We start from the raw sequence: 20,294 nt of genomic DNA on the forward strand, positions 1-20,294 counted from the left end.
ATATGTCTCCTGGAAAAAAGTTTGGGAACCACAGCTCTACACTTTATTTAAGGCTTATCTGAATCTGTTTGATGATGGATGACTCGGATACTAGCTTATCATAGCAGCTTACGCAAGCCAACACGCATGAAAAATTATACACAGTCAAACACGATGAGGATGATGAGGGATTCTACTGACGCAGAAATCCGTTTCATTTTCTCAGCTTGCTTTTGTTCACGTGTCAGTAATCTAATCTACTTATAAATAACAAGAGAGGAAGGTAAAGCTCACATTAGGCTCCTTCAGAGAGTGTGGTGTGAGCTCTGTTGGGACAGTATCCTGTGTTGTGCATCTCAATGTAGTTTCATTATAATGTTATGTATGTGTAGCTTAAAAGAAACCAAGAGAGAAGATTAAGCATGGGGATTGGTTACATATTTTTCATTTTTGGACTCACAGGTATGTACACTAAGTTTGTCTTCAATAACTGCTGTGATCAGCACAGTAAATGTCAAGTTAGAGACATGATTTATTAAAGATATTATAGTTATAGTTTACAAACTGTTAAATTAACTCATCTTTATATATATTTTTTAATAATAATAATATATATAAATTGTATTCATAAAATTATTTTTAAAATAATGATACATTTTGTCATTTATAATTGTATATATAGTTGTTGATATTTTTATATAATTAAAAATATATAATTATAATTTTGATGCTTACCCATTATACCCACCAATTAGGTATCAAAAAATATTAAACATTTTCTCTAATATATTTAATTGCGATATAAGAGCACTATTGATTAGATTCAAAGTAAATGTTTAAATTCAATACAGTGTTATGGACCTGTTCTTATGTATTCAGTTCTGTGCTTCTACGTTTTCCTGTCCAGCGGTTGCAACTATTCAGAGACCACTTAATTTCCCAAAACATTTAACACACTTCTGTCTATTAAATAACACTGAATTATTCATTAGATACGGCAAATGCTGCAACTCACTCGTTTGTACTGTTACGGAACAATCCTTATGCATGCAATAATTTTATTCGTTCGTAAAATTTTAATGCCTCTTGAATTGTTTATACTATAGGTATTTATGTGTATTTTATGAGCCATCTCACAAGCAAAATTGCAACTCTGCTACTTTTCAGTGAGTGCTAAGGAGGAGGACCAGCAGGGCTTTCAGTCCCTGCAAACCGAGAGCACAACCTTCATAATAACTATGCCATCGGAAGAGCAAAACAGCTCCAGTGACAACAGTGGAAAATTTTCCACCGAAAGCCCTGCTCACCTGACTGTGCCTGTAATCAGTTATCCAGGGACAGATTTGTTCCATACACCACATGAGAGGCAGCACTCAAGTGCAGTAAATGCAACCACAACCACTGATAAAGATGCAATTACCTCAAATGGGCCAAGCTTTGTCTTAGCCTATGGTACAGGTTCACATTCCACGGGTAAGGATGGCACTGCTGTGAAGCCGTTTCAGTCCAAAGGAGACCTCTCATTGATCTCCAATGATGAGGGAAGGCTTCATCCCTCAGCTGAGGCTGAATTTGAGTCAGTGATGAATGACACCATGATGCCTGCTGCTCTTCTGTCCAGAGGCATGGAAAAGATCTCAGCTTTTTTTCACGCTTCACTGGAAAGCAAGAATCAAAGAGTCTTGGAGTCTATTACTCCTTCGCCCGCAAATGACATTCCCATGGTATCAGCCTCTGATCCAGCAGTAATTGATAACCTTGGGGAGTCAAACGAGAGTGTGGAAAGACAGGGCGAAAACAAGAATGAAAATTGGACTCTGGAGTCGTTTAGAGCTGATAAGCCTCTGAATCGTTCTGAAAAGGCTTCTTTAAATAAGAATCATTCGACCATTATGCATTTTACAGTTTTGCAGGGTTTAGGGCTTTTAACCACTGAGCTTGGTCAAAATCCAAAAAATGGATCTGAGCTTGAGCCAAAAGAGCAGAAGAATCAGCTTTCACCAAGTTCAGTGATCCTTGATACTCCATTACAAGTGAAATCAACCAGCCAAGTAATAGTTAATAAAATGATAGAAAGCAGCAAAAATCCCAGCACCAATGGACCAAAACCCTTCGGGGTGTCACTAAAGCACCCAGACTCAATCTTTTTATTCTCTGCTTCAAAGCTGACCCCTACAAAGCTTCCAGACGCAACCACGCTGAATTATTTTTCAAACATGGAAACAGCTGCTGGCGAAATGCACATGACAAAACAATTTGTGGCGTCGCGGTTGATATCTGACTCCGTGCATAGAATTGTCTCAGCGAGGGATGGACTAGAAAGCAAATCAATTGTTTACACCAAATCAAGTAAAGAGCGTCAAATTAAACCAACGTTCCAAACCTCACCAAACAGTTTCGTTCATCGCCTGAATAAAAGTGACCTTTCTTTGGTCGCTCAAAACTCTTCTCTACTCAAAACGTCAGATCTTTGTTCCAAAGAAGCCAGAACATCTAATATTTCTGTGACAGAGAAACGTAACAGAATGGATCATTTTCCAGTTCATCTGAGTGAATTGATATCCTTTAGTACTGCCTCATTTGCCAACGCTGAGGAAGCAACTATAGCAAATAAGCGAATGTTCATGAAACAGACTCAAAGTTCACTTGCCGCTCTCCGAACCATTTCAACTCAAGAAGACACTTCAAAACCCCTCAATCAGTTTGAAGAATTATCTACTGCAGTGCCTCTTCCACCTTTGACAAAGCTTAAGAATGTGTTTCATGTCTTCAAAGTGAACGATCATCAGCCTCTAAATATTTTCCCCACAGAGAGATTAAAGCCTTTTGTATCAGTTCAAGTTCATGAATCGATTCCACCTTCACTGACATCTGCAACTGTGAAGAAATTTACAAATATGGAAAACTTCTCTAAATTCGAATCTACTAACCAAAACCAACAGAACGGTGGGTCACAAAAAGTCCCATTCATCATATCCGAGAGGCTAAACATGACCTCAAGTACATTGGACACAGGACACGAAATAGTAAATGCAACCACAATCAACAAAAAGATGTCACATTTTAGGGTCCCACTTTCTAACAGCGACATATCCACAACAAAGACCTTCATTACGACAACTATGCTTTTAAAGCCACGGGTGTCTTTTGCCAACATCTCTCAACTCGCTCGTGCAGTTTCACAAAATAAGTCCTTTCTGTTACCAACACCTTTTGGTAAGTCACAAAATAATGTGACAACAGATGCCAAAGTTCTCTTAAAACTTTTGTCCATCTCTAAGAAAAGTAACAGCAAGGACGCATTTTTAAATCACTCGTTGACAACTGGAAAGATTGCTTTGCCGTTAGACGACAAACAACAAGATCTTAAAAACCCAAGAGGGACTGTGATGCTGTTTTTCGGCAGCTACACAGTTAGCAGTATCCCATCAGTCCAGCAGCATATTGAAGCCCACCCTGGAGAGATATTTCTCACAGAAACACCACAAACACAATCTGTACTTCAGACTGATTCATACTTAAAAAAGAGAGATGACATGGTTAAAACAACAACTCTGAAACCCCATAATCAGAACAGTCGTTCAGTTGAAAGCATGAATCAAACCTTGTTGACGCCAATTCCGCACAAGATTGTTTTACACCCAATTCACACATCTGTTCCCCCCAGTGTTCACTTGATTACAGAGTTTAAACAACATTTGACCCTCTCTGCTTCACCTTCAGTGTCTATTGGGCCAGCAATAGCGCATAAAAGTGGACAAGACAACCACAAAAATTCACTTTTATCACATCACATGTTTGTAAATTTATCAGATGTTAAGGAGCATCCTCAGAACATGACATCCAGCCAAATTTCTGGCATCAGCTGGCACACAACAGCTGCTGCACGCCCAGAAGGGGCCCTGAACACATCACTCCTTGAATCATCCAATGGAACAACTTTTCCTTTGTTTCCTTTTCAAATGCAGAATGTGTTGCATAAAGAGCATTTGACTTTAACTGAGGACCAGACCGATTTTTCCTCAACAGTAAATCAGCATTCACAAACGACACAATCGAACTTTCCATCTGATGAAATGTCCAGTTTAGGCGCAACAGATGATGTTCAAAAACACATTGGGCGGACTGCGTTGTCTGCTGTTACTGGGGAAAAGTTCTCTCCTCTTCTCCACACGGATTTGAGTTTCTCAAGTACAGAGAAACAATTGCTCCCCAATGGTTCATTATCCTCCAGGGGAGGGAGTGAAGATATTTCACATGCCACCACTCCATTTGCTGAAAGTGACTCGGGGAGATCTGCTGAGTTTGTGTCAGACCTACCTGTAATAAACAGGAAGAGGACGGTTATATCATCCGATTCTCTCAGTGGGTAATGACTCTTCAATCACTTTTAATATGGAACAGAAACAATTTTATTAGCATTTGTAATGTGCTAGATCAATAAGCAGATAGATAGGTATGTAGGTTGGTTGGTTGTTTGGTTAATTGATTGATTGATTGATTGATTGATTTAATTAAATTAAAAACAAAATAAAAATCTGATTAATTGGACTATTTTGTTTAATGGGATGAATGAGACAATGAAAAAATCATGTCACATTTTAGTGTCCCACTTGCATCAGTATTATCTGGTGAACTACTTTTGTTTGTTTGTTTAGAAAATTACATTAGTTGTTTTATTTATTTAGTTTTAATTTTCCAAAGAAGTATGGCTGCTGTTGTTGTGGATGGAATGATACAGAATAAACTTTAGCTCCACAAGTACAGATGCAATCTAGAGATGCCAGCATGGTGATAAACTGAAGTCAACATGATTAATTTTCACTGCACTCAATTGGATTTTGACCATCTGATTGTCTTCTTACAGTCAGGCGCAAATCTCTGATGATATCTGCGGCACTGGCAACTACACAGCAGAGATGAGTCTGAACTTGGAGAGAGATATCATGCCCGGAGATCTCATCCCTGCCCTGGGAAACCTGCGTGTCGTCATCAGCCTCAAAACTAATAACAGCCAGGTCAACCTAGAGATAAAATCCTGCTGCCTCTCGCCTACTGGCAGACTAGATGAATTTAACACCACCTGCTGCATTTTTTCCAGGTAATGTGCACCTCTCAGGTTATTTTAGATTAGCTCAAATCACATGGTGTCCTTGAACCAGGCCACATTTCACATTATGGTACCAAATCAGCTACTTGGTCCGAGCATGGCTGGATTATACGGATCCCGTCTCCCTCGTTTTTACGTGAAGGTTTAATACATCAGCATTAGTTCCTGTTTATAGACTCGGCTACGTTTTAACTGGTCACCTTATCACAGGGGAACAGCATTATAACGATTGGCTAAGAAACATTCCCTCAAACTGTTTAACTTGGGAAAGCTATAAATATCCTGGGCGAAGCATGTACTTATATCGAGCTGAAAGTTGTGTGGTTAGAGCAATACAGTGAACTGCTGATGTCTGTTTTCCTACTGGTGTGTGAAGTATTCACTTTCTGTGAGTGTCTCGGCTCTGTTGCCAATAGCACACTGCCACTAATATCCAGAGACAGCACAGTGTGTACTTTCAGTAGAGTCGTGTATCAAAACAACATAATCTATGAGGTAAATTCTTTCAGAATTCTATATTTTGGAAGTACAGTAATGTGCTTTTGTTTAGAAAAATTGTCTCTCAATCAGGTAGACATGCGAGGTAGGATTTCCTCAAATAAAATGGATAAGGAAATAAAGTACAGCACATAAAGTATATAAAACATAACAAAAGTGTATAAACCACTCATTTTTGTAAATTGCTCTGGGGAACATCAACAACAGCTGATAAAGGTTCAGAGGGAGGAAGCCAGTGCTTCCCATTTTGCATACCTCTGCACTATATGCTGTGTATGGTACATAAGTACAAGTAGTGTTTTCTCACTGACATGTACAGTACAGCGAGGCTTAGTGCAAGAATCTTAGACACTGACACAGGCACACTGTAAAAAGTGATCATTTGACTTAAATTAAAGCAACAACATGGAACTTTTCAACCTTCATAATATATTTCCAAGACCCTTGTGATAGTACATCGACTTACAATAGGTTGAATGAGACGTCTGCCAGAGCCTGACGGGGTCTGTATCGCTTTTACTGGCACTATGTAACTTCGCGGTGCGGGTAGTAACCAGCGCTCAAAAAGAACTACAAAATTCGACTGCTTTACGGCATACGTCACTTCGCCCAACACTTCCTCAAATGTGGCCAACCAGCGCGTTTGTTTTCGTGCGTCTGTTTTCGTCATGGCTGAAGCAGCAGCGAAACGTAAGAAGTCCAAGGTTTTGTCGGAGTAGAGTCGGAAGAGGAAAAGGGAGAGTGATAAACTGAAAGGCAGGACGAGGATCAATATTGGTCGAGCGTTTGCTCGCTGGCGTTAGCTTATGGATGATGAGAGTTACCAGACCGATGCTGACTTGGCCGTCATGCTGTTGAACTAGTAAGTAACTGTAAATTGCTTGCATACTATCTTTAGTTTTTCTAATCTGTTGTCTGCCTGGCTACGTTACGGAAACTATCTGGTCCTCCATTTATTTATCTTCATGAATCAGCTAGTAGATGAGCGAATTATCAATCTGGTAGCTAGTAAACACTAACATGCGTTAGTTTTAGATGGTTAGGATGCTATCGCTATTATTCTCGTTCAGATTTGAGCATTGTAATCGACATGCAAATCGCAAATGTTTGAGTTAAAATGTTTAGTCTACTAAATATGTATAAATTATAAAAGGAGGAAGATTAATAATATTATCATTGCCCATATGAAAAAAAGCCTACATGCTTCATATACAGTAACCGTAAATCATTTTACGACAGCGGTAATGGACAATTCCGCTTCCAACCTGTAGGGCGACCGCTGAGGAAAAGTTCCATGTTGTTGCTTTAAAAAAGTGAGGAAACCCGTCACCTTAAAATAATTAAGTAAATAATAAATGTGTTCACATAACTTATTTTTTCCAATTACGCATGAAGTTTATTTTTATCCGGCGGGGGGCGGGAACTTGATTCTGTACATCGGGTGTTGATCGGATCCGGATGGAGGCAGATCTAAATGCGAGCTTTCAGTCGATTAACAGGAAGGGGCATGGTTTATGAGGATCATATTATTGGAGAAGTCCGGCATACATCACCAGAGAGAAGCCTGTAATTTCACTGCAAGATCCAGTTATGACATTTTGATTTTGAGCTCTCTTTTTTTTTTTTTTTATGTTTATGAATGCATGAATGAAATCGTTCACAATGACATCAAAAAGACGAATATCAGAACATAGAACTATCAAAAATCTACATACAGCATGTATGTAATCTACATACATTGTCATGCTTTCACTTCTGTTTGCATCACTCGTCAAGTTCATTATTTTAGCAATGTGCGTGGCATCAGAGCTAATGCGTCTCTTTGATTTGTTCTCCCTCAGGCTGCCTATAGAGCCCCATGGCATTAGACTGCTTCCTAGCGTCCTGTCAAAGAGCGCTAGCTTCACCATCAGTCTTTTCCAGATGATCAATTACTCCACCGCTTACCTGCACTGTGACCTGAGTGTGTGCTTGAAGAACCATTCTGAGTGCGAGAGGGTGAGTCTCAACCCCGGCCTCACAGATGAAAACTTGGGGATCATTTATCACTGTTGAAGAGGTCTCAATATTTCTCCTGAAAAATGTTCTACTTTTCATTACTCTCCCTCTTTTGATGACAGCATCTGCAGTTTCTAAATAAATGATCTTCTGCAGCTTGTTACTCTGTCACTGCAAGACAGAAAGTGAAGTGGTCGACAGTTCGTAACAGGCTAACAGAATAACTCGCCGAGTCTGTAAACAAGTTTAAAGTATGCAGAAGTTCAGGGAATTTATTTCTGCGTTGTATAATGGCTTGTTTTCAGGATGATGACATTATTGGTTATCCATTTCACATCTCAGCAGTGTGTGCAGCGTCGAAATGCACGTCTCGGAGAGGAATCGAGGGCCGTCTTCAGCAGCGCAGGAAACCGCATTTCTTTCGGCCCTGTTTTGAAAGGAGCAGACAATTCATCAGCCTCTGAAACAGCAGGTAACGTACTGTGTTACCAAGTTGTTCTGGTGGAGTAATAAAACAAACTAATGGGAAGATATTTCAGCCGAACTGTCAGTCTGATTTGGTTTGTTAATGCCGTACAGATGACACTGAAGCCATGGTGGTGATTATCAGCTCAGTGGCCGGCTGTTTGCTGGTGTGTTTGGCTCTCTTGCTTGTCTGGATTGGGAACAGACGTTGTTTGCAAAGGTCTGCCTACTGCTGGTCCAGGGGCCTTTGTGAATGCTAACAGAACAGAGCTCACTGCAAGCCAGCCAACCGGACTAAAATCTGCATCGAGCACTCAATCATTATTTGACAGTTTTTGAATTGCTCATCATTATGTTTAGTTGTTGGACTGGGAAACTAATGAAACTTTTAACATTGTTAAAAGTAACCCAAAGTTCTTCTGAATATTCATTTATTCTGCATCATAGTGTCAAGCTTTGAGTATTACAATAGAGATGTTAAAAATACAAGCCAATTAACCATTTCAGTGTGAATACTTTTGTCACAGCTATTTAAAGGGATAATTCACATAACTTCATGTCGTTTCAGAACCTTAAAAGTGCAGTCACATTTATCTTTGTTCTGCAAATTTTCTCAGACGAAATCCAGTAATTTCAGTTGAAATCCATGTGAATGGCAATTTCATTTGAGGGCAAAAGTTTTCCTCACACAAAGGTTCCAGTTGCTCACGCAGATTGTCCAACAGAATGTTGATTGGTTTGAAATAGACTTCAGTGTGAGCTGTGCCTCATACATCGCTACACTATTGACAGTAGACAATGGACCTTTGAAATTTGACCGCATCTTAACACAAAATATATTTTGAAGAATGTATATAAACATCTGTCAAGTCCTACACAGGACTGGACCCATTGACTTTCATTGTATGAATAAAAACAAAATATATATATATATATATTTTTTTTTTTATGTGCGTGTGTGTTCTGCAGAAGAAAGGTTCTGATTGACATGAGGGTGAGTTGTCCCTCTAACCCTCGGTTGGGTTGTTCATCCTACCACTGTCTACTTTCTTTTTCTTACTTTTGACATTTACCATTCTTTAATGCAGGATGTGCTGATGTCAAAGATATACATGAATGCTTCTCGTTATGTATCACTACCCCAGCGCTCACAAAAGTTAGATATGTTGTTCAGCTGCTTATTAGATTTCACTCCATGTGTTTTCGTCACAAGTAATCGCCGTTGGATGAAAAAAGAAGCAATTAAGTAGTTACAAGCAGACATTGCCTTTGAGATGCATCTCTATGTAAATCCCACCGTCAGGCTGGGACAACCTAGGGGCGAATCAGATTTACTGTCTTTGAAGATCACTTAATAAAAAACATAATAGCTTCTTGTAATTGAAAGTACAAACAAAATGGGCCCGACAGGAAACGAAGCGAATATGTCACAGAACTGGAAAGAAACAAGCTTCAGTATTAAATCTTTGAAAGTGAAGAACTAGGCCATTAGAAACACTTGTGGTTGTTTAATGCGTAATTACTCCCTCAATAATTGAGGTAATAAGCTTATTGATTGCATTACCTGTAGTGGTAAAAGGTAATTTATAACAGCTTCAATTGCTTTGCGCACTGTACACTGAAAATTACAGACAACTTCATAGCATTATTTCAAAGTAGAACATTATGGCATGTCTTGACTGTGAATCTGGTCCTTGCATCAATATATACCCAAGAAGAAAATCAACAGATTCTGTATTCATGTTGAAATGGTGGCTGGCTTTGTGCACCTTTTAAAGGATGAAGTGTCTCTTCGAGTGGAGGACAAAGCCTGAATCGCAGCGGCTGCATGCCAAGTCTCTCCTTCGAAGCCTTACAAGAACTAGGGCTGCAACAAACGATTATTTTGATAATCGATTAATCTAACGATTATTAGAACGATTAATCGACTAATCGTCGATTATTTCGCCGACTAATCAGTAGGTTTGGAACGATTATTCAGCCTTTTCAATTAGTTAAAACACTGAGTTATACATATTCTATCTATAATATAAAAAAAGAAAATCACTTCAGCTTTTGAAATGGTTGTTTTAATGAACTTTGAGCAACTAAACAGGTCATTCTTTTTAAGTTTTCAGATTTCTGTCCAACTCAAATCACACACAAATGCAAAAAGCATTGGTTAAATATTCGGTTCTCTTTCAATAGAAAAAAATAAACAAAAAAAATGATCAGCTGCATTACAGACAAACTTAAACTGCAAACAATTATTATAAGAACACAATTTAAAAAAAAAAAGACAGCTGAGCTGACAGAGACATTCTCATTCACCTTTTAATTTACAGTATAAAAAAATAACTGACACGATATTCTTCATAACATCTCTTTTTGTAAGTCTTCATGAATATGGAACAAAATACAGGCAAGTGATAAGACTGTAATAACTAATAGTTAAAATAAAAACAGCCCTGACTCCTAAGCTCGATTAAGCTTTATTCTATAAAAAATAATCATCACATTACTGTAATTATATTATTATTGTTAATATTATTGCTATTATTAGTAGTATTGCATTCTCTAAAAAGAGATTTACTGCTAGTTATTTACGTTAGCTCCAGCTGGAGAACATTCACCTCTCACCGGCTCGTCTCGTGCCGGGTTTTTCCTCTTTAAGTGCTTTAACATGCATGTTGTGCTCCCGTGAAAAGCAAGTTACGCCTTGCATGTATTGCACACAACAGTATTCTTGGTTTGAAGTTTTGTGTAACTTTCACACACCTAGCTAGTTCAGATTCGTTTGCACTCCGTCATAATTCGCGCTGTGTTTTCTTCTACCGCAATAGCATTTGTAACGGCTGCATTACACTCTAGCGCTACAGCGCCGTAGCGGTCAAATCGCGATATTGCAGGCCCTTACATTAGGTCACGTGGGATCAAACGACTACTCGACAACAAAGATATTTGTCGACAATGTCGACTAATCGTTTCAGCCCTAACAAGAACGCTGAAGAGGCATGGCATCATCCCCTCGGTTCAAAAGTGCCGCTTACCGCTTGATTTTAATTACTGTTATTAATATCATTGCTTTATTTTTGAAAACCTGCCATTAAAGGTTCATTTGCATCACACTTTGACTTAGAATAACATTCACTTCACAGGTTTTTGCTAACGTGCCAAGAAATTCAAGAGGCAGTGCTTGAGACATTAATGAACAGTGGGAAAACTTCCAGAGAACATTATTATATTGAAAATGTGACATGCATTTTTTTGCACTAAATTGTGTGTTTAAGTGTGTGTTGAGCTGTAAGATAATTAATCATAAAACCCTTCAATTATATATTTTGCATCAAATATCTTTGGACATGTCACTAAATTATTAAATAAAATGCAGCGTCTTCCCTAACAACAAACCACAAACACATGAGGCAATCCCTGCTGTAAAAACATGAAGCTGGTATATCCAGTTATCAGGTGTCCCGCATAAATCTCTCAACCTCACCTGTGTAACTCATTCAAAACTGGTTTTGTTGCATTTCTATTCTAAAAATCAGTGCTCTGACTCCTCCCACCAAAACCAGCAGTCCTTTTTGTTTAATATGCATTTCCTTGACCTGGTTTCTGTGTGCCAAGAAGAAATGTTGAAGGACAGAGTCTTCATTTCCTGAGCCTGGAAAACAAAATGACAGCAGAGAATTCCAGCGTAAAGGATTCTTTCCGAGATGGCTGCCTGGAGAGATTTACCCATTTTAAGAAAGACGACTTTGAAAATGACTGGGAGAAAGTGGTTGAGCGCAAGTTTGGTCGAGTCTATAAGGTGAAGCTGAAAGTCTGGCGGGAAACGTGTGCCCTAAAGACTACAACCAATGATGATTACAGGTACAATTACACGTCAGAGTAGAAAAAGATATACTGTTATTTGTAAGTAGTTGGCAGTTACCATAATGACAAAGTATTATAAACTGACAGTTTTCTTGAAAGCTAACTACAGTAAATTTAAATATAAATATACATTAAACTGTATGCTATTGTATGTATTTTTGTAGTTCTCATTATATTTGTATTATTATTTTTATTGTCTGCTCTTCATATAAAATATTTGCATATACTTTATATATTATTTTATTATCAATTATTTTACATTTTATGACCCAATAGGAACATGATAGAGATGTCCAAGATTGGAAGAATGAAGTTCAATTATTTAATCTCCATTTATGGAATAAGCAAAGATCCGCCTGCTTTAGTGATGGAATATATGAGAAAGGGATCCTTGGATAACCTTCTCAGCAGTCATTTCTTAATGTGGCCCAAGAAATTCCAAATGATCCATGAGATGACGATGGGCATGAATTTTCTGCACAGCATGAAACCGCCCATCCTTCATTTAAACTTGAAACCAGCTAACATTCTTCTTGATGATCATCTTCACGTAAAGGTGAGTCAGATGCTATGTCATGTTTTAAAATGTATCTGAAGTAATTTCTGGTAAAAAATAGACTCTACAATAGAGAGAGCTAGTGGTTTTGCTAACTCTTTAAAATAAGGTTGTATATATAATAACTTTAGTTAGAGCTTTTATTATTCTTGGTTAATGTTACTTTCTACATATATGCAATATGTTACGTTAAATACAACCTCATAGTGTTGTTGCAGTTTTTAGGATATATTTTCTCTTTAAAGATTTCAGATTTTGGCCTCATTAAATGGGAGGAGTTCTCTAGTAAGACTGACTTTATTGAACACCTGACAGCTCGAGGGAACATAAACTATGTGCCTCCAGAGACTTTTACCCAGAATCCTGAACCTCCTGGAACCAAGTATGACGTGTACAGGTGAGAATTCATAACTTAAAGAACATTACGGTATGTGCATGAATTTGACAATGAGTTATGATATGCCATGAAATAATCATCTAACCATTCTCACAGCATTTCTATTATTATGTGGGAAATTCTCACTCAACAGCGCGCGTATCAAGGTAAATACTGTTCCTAATTTTGCCACTTTTAGTTAAAATTAGGGTCCCACTTATATTAAGTGGCTTTAACTACTATGTACTTACATTGAAATTAATAATTTACATTAATTTACATACATTGTACTTATTTTTTGATGTAAGTACATAGTACTTAACGCCACTTAATATAAAGTGGGACCAAAATTAGTTTCAGGCCACTTTTGTACTGAATTCATAGCATATGCCTTTTACACTCTGTTTGTTATGAGAGTGCTTGAAGCACAATCTGTGTTTGTATTGTTAAACTCATTATTTGGAGTTAATATAACACTCCAAGCAATTTGTTCTATTTTTCTTGCCACAGGTCTGACTATGACAGAAATATTAATCAAAGTGTCATCTGGCAAAAGGCCTGGTGTAGAGAAGATCCCTGAAGTCAAGCCCCCGGAGTGCGAGGACATGATCGGTGTCATGCAGCAATGCTGGGACCAACACTGCAGCCGGCGACCTGCTTTCTGTGGTAACAAACCTCCTTTTTTTTCTTGCTTCTGTTTAATGAGGAATAGTGCTCGATTACAAACAGACAAAATGCATTCCTGAAGCCTCAGTAGAAGTTTGCTCGGTTGTCTCTCTGGTCTTATTCCTTCTGAAATAACAATGACCAATTAACCAACATTGTTGCACCTCTTATCAACCTCCCTGTTCCTCTGCGATTGTATCTTCATCAGGTCACCTTCAGTAAAAAAGGTCTAATTAAATTAGTGATAATGCTTATGAATTTTATTATTCAATGTTTGTGTTCAAGCATTAGTTTAATAAGCTTCTGCTAATTTTGTTGCATTGTTGTATTGTATAATGAGCTAAATATGATTCATCTTCTACATCAGATAACTAAAAGTGCATTTTACACTGCCAATTTAGATGCTCCATAAGAGTTGCTAAAAGGCTGTCAATCATTGGCTGGCCATTTGCAAAAAAAATAAAAAATCCCAAATGATCACTCTTGTGTGAAAAGCCCTAAAAAAGGCAAGAGCAAAAATGTTTCCCAAAGTGACATTCAGCTGCATCATCTTCATTTTTCTGCAGAGATCGTTCGGGTAACTGAAGTCCTCAGTGAAGTCTTGAAAATACCAGAGACGGTTTCAGGGGGTGAGATAAGAAAGCGTCTGCCTGAACAGGTATTGAACGTAAGTGACTCCTCCAGTGCATGTTTAGACCACACTACACCATCAACACATGAGGTGTTAGCATGAGTAATAGTAAACAGTGCAAAATATTCATGTGCAAAACTTTTTACACCAAACTGACAATTTTTTCAAACTAAAGCAATAATTTGTCCACATTAGTCCGACTGAAATTGGACTAACACTTGGACAAACAGACCTAGACCTAATGTGACTGCAGCCTGGCTTCGTTCAGCATTTATACATGTTAATCGAACTACAATTGGCGTCAGTGTTGTATGCTTGCTCCAAACATCAGTAATGATGCACAACGCGTATTATACATAAAGATCGGCGACCTGCATTCTCTGATAACAAACATCAGTTAACAGACCTAGATAATGCGATAACAGCTAGGCTTTATCCAGCATTTATACACGTTAATCGTACGTCAGTGTGCCTTAGTGTTGTGTATATTTTCATTAATTTCAGCTTTTTAGAGATTATGGGCCAGATTTACTAAACAGAACAAATTAGTGTGAGAACACAATTCCAAAAAAGTGCCGATGGGAGTGGAAAGTTCTGTGCATGATCTACTGACGACGTGCAAATTAAAGAACATTTATGCAACATTAAGGAACATTCAATAATGACCAATGCAATCTACCAAGAGCAGCGCAACTTAGCGTCTGGTTTAAGACATGTTTTTTTGGGGCGGTAAATAATGGTGCAAATACCAGTACATTGACTAGCGCAAATCTTAGTAAATCACCTTGCATGATTCATTTACTCTCTTCCCATAAATTTTGCATCTGAAAGGGAAATTACAAATGCATATGCAATAATGTCAGCTGCAAAAATAACTGTCCACGCCTTTTTAGTGCTAAAATTTCACTGCGTGACTTTAGGAAATCCTGACAGTAGTTTTTAACGCCAAAAGAGGGTTTGTGCTTAAGCAAGCAGTTAGTAAATCTGGCCCAAAGACTATAGCTCAAGTACGCAAAAGAAAGCACTGTAGTTCAATTATAACTGCGCATGTAAACGTACTTACTGCCATATCGATCAACACAACAAAAACTGCACACAAACACACATTTTTTTTAAATCCATGACAACAACTATATATTTGCTAGTCACACAATAGATGTGACATGAATTTAATTTTGCTTTCTCTCCATTAGCCAAAGAAAACAGCTGACGCTTCAGGCAAGTATTCTGTTCTCACAATCAATGTATTTTTTTACTTTCTGTACAAACTGTACAAACGCACTCTTAAGGCCCGTTCACACCAAGCACGATAACTATAAAGATAACGATAAAGATAACTATATATGCATCCACACCAACGACCGAAAACGGTCTTTTTATTCTAAGCACGCGCGCGCCCGCGCTGCGGTTTCAAAGTAGCGAAAATGGATGACCTGCTAGAATGGATTCTGATTGGCTGTCAGTGTTTTATCGTTTGACAGCTGGAAAAAAATCGTTCTGAAAGTGATCCCAACGATATCGTTCCTCATATCATTATCGTTATAGTTGTGGTGTGAACTCTGTTATTCTTTAATATGGAGAACGATTTTTAGAATTATATCTTTATCGTTATCTTTATAGTTATCGTCCTTGATGTGAACTGGCCTTTACTGTATATAAAACTGTCCACCATCCCGTTTTGTTCCTATTCATTACAGATGATTCTAGCATTCACTCTCTGCTAATAAGAAAAGACTTTGAGAGCTTTAAGAATGTTCTGCGAAAAGAGCATGTATCGACGCTCTTCCAAGACAACAACACTCTCCTTCATCACGCCGTTGCAAGCGGGGACAAAGAAAGCGTGCGGATGGTCCTGGATCTAGGAGCCTCTGTGAACTGCCAGAGTGTAAAAGGCTACACCCCACTCATTGTTGCAGTTCTCCACAAGTTTTATGACATCTACAGCTTGCTGACAGAGCGCGGCGCTGACGTCAACCTCAGCGATGGCGACCAGTGGACTGCCCTGCATTTTGCCGTACAGACTGGCGATGACAGAGCCGCTCGCATTTTGTTGGAAAATAAGGCGAGAGCCGACGCCAAGGAGAAGGACGGCTGGACGCCTCTGCATCTGGCTGCTCAGAACGGCCATGAGAACATTGTGAGAATCTTGTTCCCGCGTCTGGATGCCGTGGATGAGCAGGAGCACCAGACTGGCCGTACGCCGCTTCACGTGGCTTGCATTTACGGCCATTTAGAGATCGTCAAGCTCTTGCTCAAAAAGGGAGCTGATGTCAACAAACAGGATAACCTTCAGTCCAGTTCCCTACACTTAGCGGCAGATGAGGGGCACTTCAGGGTGGCCCGTTTGCTGGTTAATAGTGGGGCTGATCTGAAAACAGTCGATAAGCAAAGCTACAGTCCCCTTCATTTTGCCGCTCTGAAGGGTCACACGGGTATCTGCAGACTCCTATTGAGTAACGGACTTGACCCCAACATCAGAACCTATCAAAATTGGACAGCCATGCACCTGGCAGCCTTGAAAGGCCATCCGGAGACTATCCTTGTGTTGGAAGAGCACCATGGCTTAGTCAACGTCCAAGGGAAAGACGGCTGGACGCCTCTGCACCTTGCCTGCCATCATGGACAGGAGGGGGTGGTGACGGTGCTGCTGACAGCAGGTGCTGACCCTAACCTGGCCGAGGATAACGGCTGGACGCCCCTCCACTTAGCCTGTAATAGTGGCTGCTTCCCTAGTGTGCTGCAGCTGATATCCCATCAAGCCAATGTGAACGCACAGAATAACAGCCAGTCAACTCCATTGCATTTATCCGTCCAGCTCAGCAACATCCCCATCATCAAAGCCCTGCTGATGAATAATGCACAGCGGGGTATAAAGGACTCAAAAGGATGTACCGCTTTAACCTTGGCTCAGCGGTGCAACAATACAGAAGCTGTGGAGCTACTGGACAGCTAGCACACTGGATGAGACTCTGGCGGAGAGCGAGCCGTGTTCAGTGACAGATAACTATACAATTAGAGGGAGTCCAGCATTGATTTCTACGATCGATTTCCTTCCTTCCTGCAAAGCCTGTTCTTATAAACACTCTCGCTGTTGTTTTGATTTAGATTTCTAGAATTGAACGCCTTTGTTTGGGTTTGGTTTGGAGCTCAGGTGTGTTCTGGGAATGGAAGTGTTATGAATGAAGGATTTTGACTAGTAACATGTAGTGAAAGTCAACAAAATCATAATTGTGTCAGTTTATTTATGGTAAATAATTCATCAGAGCATTTTATTGTTGCAAAATAAGTTGTTTGTTTGTAATATTTAATCAAAATATCTTTCCTTTCCTTTTCTGTTGATGACACTTACGTTTGCACAGGTTAATGAATAATGTACTCAAAAATGAAAATTCTGTCATCATTTACAGTCCCTTGTGTTGTTCCAAACCTGTAGGATTTACTTTCTTCTGCTGAAAACAAAATAAGATATTTTGAAGAATGTTGGATACCAAACAGTTTTGGTCACAAGTGACTTCCATTGTATGGACAAAAAAAATCTCAAAATATCTTTTCTTATGTTCCACAGAAGAAAGAAAATCATACATGACTGTAACATGAGGGAGAGGATTTTTTGAGTGAACTATCCCTTTAACTAGAAGCAAGATTGCAATTCCTTTATCAAACTCACATTCGGTCTGGATCCATTCTAGTGTGTAACGCCCACATTTTTTCACAATCTAATCTATTTGCACACTTTTTTGTGCTTAATATCCCATTCAACTTTAAAACACATCATATTAGAGGAATAGAATAAGTTGTAAATTCATGCACAGTAAAAAAAAGTCTACTACAACGTGATAATCATATATTTAACATGATTCAATGCATTCATGCTAGTATGAATTGAATTCCACCAATGTCAAACATACACATGTGTACAGTAATGTTATGGGTAAAAAAATCACAACCATTTGTGGCATTCAAATGGCATGTTGCATTCACAGACAAAAGCCAAAAAAAACCTGTTTGACAACATGCTTATCACTTCCCAGCAAGCTTCCGCTCACGTTCGACAGCTCTGTCCTAAATACAAAGGGCAAAAGAAAAAAAAACTTTCTACTTTACTTATATTGGTGCATTTCAGTCATATTATGTGTGAACTGGTTTCAACTGACTTTTCCTCAAGTGAATATGTTAATAAAACATCAATGCCTTGTGAGAGAATCAGAACTCAGACTATTATCACAGACTGTGGTTTGCTCTGCAGCCTCTCAACTGTAATGTACATGACACTTTACATATCTCATCAATGTCAGCATAATAACTAAAGCTTTGAGAGCATCTATAGCATGGATTGATGCAAACCTCATTGATATGCAGTAATATGAAAATAAATTATCTTTTTTATGTAACAGCATGTTGTCAGGCGTTTTTCTCTTGGAGAGAGATTTTACATTAGTTTTGAAAATGGATGGATAAGATCATTTCAAGTTATGTACAGTATTGAATTCCAAGTGAGAAAAATAATAATTTATAAGTAATTCTGTTCAGTATTATGTGTGTGTGTGTGTGTGTGTGTGTGTGTGTGTGTGTGTGTGTGTGTGTGTGTGTGTGTGTGTGTGTGTGTGTGCGTGCGTGCGTGCCTGTGTGCACAAAACAACAAAATGCAGATTAAGAGAGAGCTTCCCACTGTGTGCTTTACACTTGTCAGATATCCTCAATTTAATGTAATTAAATAGTTGTTAATGTTTTGATCCTGAGAGGAATTTTTGCGGGGACATTTTTCTTCAAAGCTTCAAAACGTTCATATTACCAAAGCTCAAAATATCCCCTGTGGACTATTGCTAATGCAACAAAGAGCATCATATGCGGATTAGGTTTAAATCTCCACAGCAAATTTGATCAAAATTCATTTATACACAAGACTGCACATCCAGAGAAATGTGCTGAAAAATACAGTACCATCTCAAAGAGTCTTTTTGGGTCCTTCAGGCAAGCACATAGACAGCTCTACTAATGAGTGGTTGATTATTCACCCAGCATGCACTGAAGCCCACTTCCAGAGAATGACAGGTCTCAGTGTCAACACCTTATCTGTCGCCATAATAATTATTTTGTTTACATTATAATTGCTACAGTAAGGCACCACTGTGTGTCTTTTTCCACCCCATTAATTATGGTTTTGTGGATTTCAGTCCATGTACGTTATATGTTTAAGTTATTTACTATTATTCATTTAGTAAGCATAAACTGAATATGTCATGAATTGTTTAAAAAAAAGACAATCTCACAAAAGACTGAAAGGAATCATTTGGCACTGGAAAGCAAAAAAATACCATTATATTTATTATTTTATGAAAACTTGCCAAAGGAAAATAAACACTTGCTTCATATTATATTAAAGATTTTTTTGTTGTTGCCAAGAACCGGGCAGTTCAGAACATTTTTATCGATAGATCCAAAAGAAGTTTTTTCTTCTACCTAATACCATCCGTCATCCAAACAACCTCTGAATCACCTTTTTGGGAGTGTAGTGGTGAAAGATGCTGATGCAGGGTTCATTCCCAAATGTTGTGGTTGTCACATGCCTGTCCTGTCTTGTGTCGCACATGTGGTGTTTGTGTTCCTGTCACTGTTTGACCCCACCCTCCTTGTTATCTCATTATTGGTTTCATTTGCCCCACCTGTTGTTCCTTATTACCTGCCTGATTTGTCCCTTTTATAAGTTCCTTTGTGTTTGCAGTCTGTGTCGGATCGTTGTCTTGTACACGTCTCTTGTTTTCCCTTGACCCTTCTGGTATGTTTGTTTCCAAGTTGTTGTTTTGTATTTTGTTGTGTTTTTCCCCCTCGTGGGTGTTTGTTTATAAACTTCCTTTGCACTTGAGTTTTTTCCCTCGTTTTCTTAAGTTTCACCGTGACAGAACGATCCGACCATGTCAAAGATTCAGCAGAGGAAGTTCCAGCATCCACTTGTTCCCCCGGACTCATGCCAACATTATGAACGCATTCTTCGCGTTCAAGCATTGTTTGCGCTCCGCCAGCAGGGGACTGATCTAAGGAAGTTCGCGGTCAAATTCCTTAGTGCTGCAGAGGGACTGGGTCTTAACGAGGAGCCCCTCAAGGACCTTTTCTTTTATGCCCTTGATGAGCCCATGGATTGGGTTCTGAGAAGGGCGTA

At 38.8% G+C, this 20,294-nt stretch overlaps 2 protein-coding genes across 3 annotated transcripts; both read left to right on the forward strand.

Annotated features, from left to right (window-relative positions):
* Nucleotides 1–4,527: 4,527 nt before the first annotated feature.
* Nucleotides 4,528–8,550, forward strand: LOC308693259 (uromodulin-like 1). Of its 2 annotated transcripts, none has more exons than XM_081370054.1 (5): nt 4,528–4,770; nt 4,847–5,080; nt 7,429–7,585; nt 7,891–8,057; nt 8,165–8,550. In XM_081370054.1, exons 1-4 carry the CDS (start codon nt 4,760–4,762, stop codon nt 8,047–8,049), a joined length of 561 nt encoding a protein of 186 aa, XP_081226180.1. In that variant the 5' UTR covers nt 4,528–4,759; the 3' UTR covers nt 8,050–8,057; nt 8,165–8,550. The 2 variants fall into 2 exon arrangements, with proteins under 2 accessions (XP_081226180.1, XP_081226179.1); XM_081370053.1 differs by having other exon boundaries at nt 4,543–4,770; nt 7,928–8,057.
* A 3,058-nt stretch (nt 8,551–11,608) lies between these two features.
* ankk1 (ankyrin repeat and kinase domain containing 1) lies at nt 11,609–18,520 on the forward strand. The gene is made up of 7 exons (XM_081370277.1): nt 11,609–11,905; nt 12,185–12,464; nt 12,710–12,861; nt 12,958–13,007; nt 13,351–13,506; nt 14,073–14,189; nt 15,835–18,520. The coding sequence occupies exons 1-7, from the start codon at nt 11,709–11,711 to the stop codon at nt 17,088–17,090; spliced, it is 2,208 nt and encodes a 735-aa protein (XP_081226403.1). The 5' UTR covers nt 11,609–11,708; the 3' UTR covers nt 17,091–18,520.
* The last annotated feature ends 1,774 nt before the right edge of the window (nt 18,521–20,294 follow it).

Source organism: Scardinius erythrophthalmus, assembly GCF_964197995.2.
Source record: "Scardinius erythrophthalmus genome assembly, chromosome: 7".
Classification (NCBI taxonomy): Eukaryota; Metazoa; Chordata; class Actinopteri; order Cypriniformes; family Leuciscidae; genus Scardinius; species Scardinius erythrophthalmus.

Excerpts from the sequence above, each read along its gene's own strand:
- LOC308693259 (XM_081370053.1), top strand. Across the intron at positions 5,081-7,428 it reads ACCTGCTGCATTTTTTCCAG|GCTGCCTATAGAGCCCCATG; the intron begins GTAATGTGCACC and ends GTTCTCCCTCAG. Across the intron at positions 7,586-7,927 it reads ACCATTCTGAGTGCGAGAGG|CAGTGTGTGCAGCGTCGAAA; the intron begins GTGAGTCTCAAC and ends TTCACATCTCAG.
- ankk1 (XM_081370277.1), top strand. The coding sequence starts at position 11,709 with ATGACAGCAGAGAATTCCAGCGTAAAGGATTCTTTCCGAGATGGCTGC. Across the intron at positions 12,465-12,709 it reads ATGATCATCTTCACGTAAAG|ATTTCAGATTTTGGCCTCAT; the intron begins GTGAGTCAGATG and ends TTCTCTTTAAAG. Across the intron at positions 14,190-15,834 it reads GAACGTAAGTGACTCCTCCA|ATGATTCTAGCATTCACTCT; the intron begins GTGCATGTTTAG and ends TATTCATTACAG.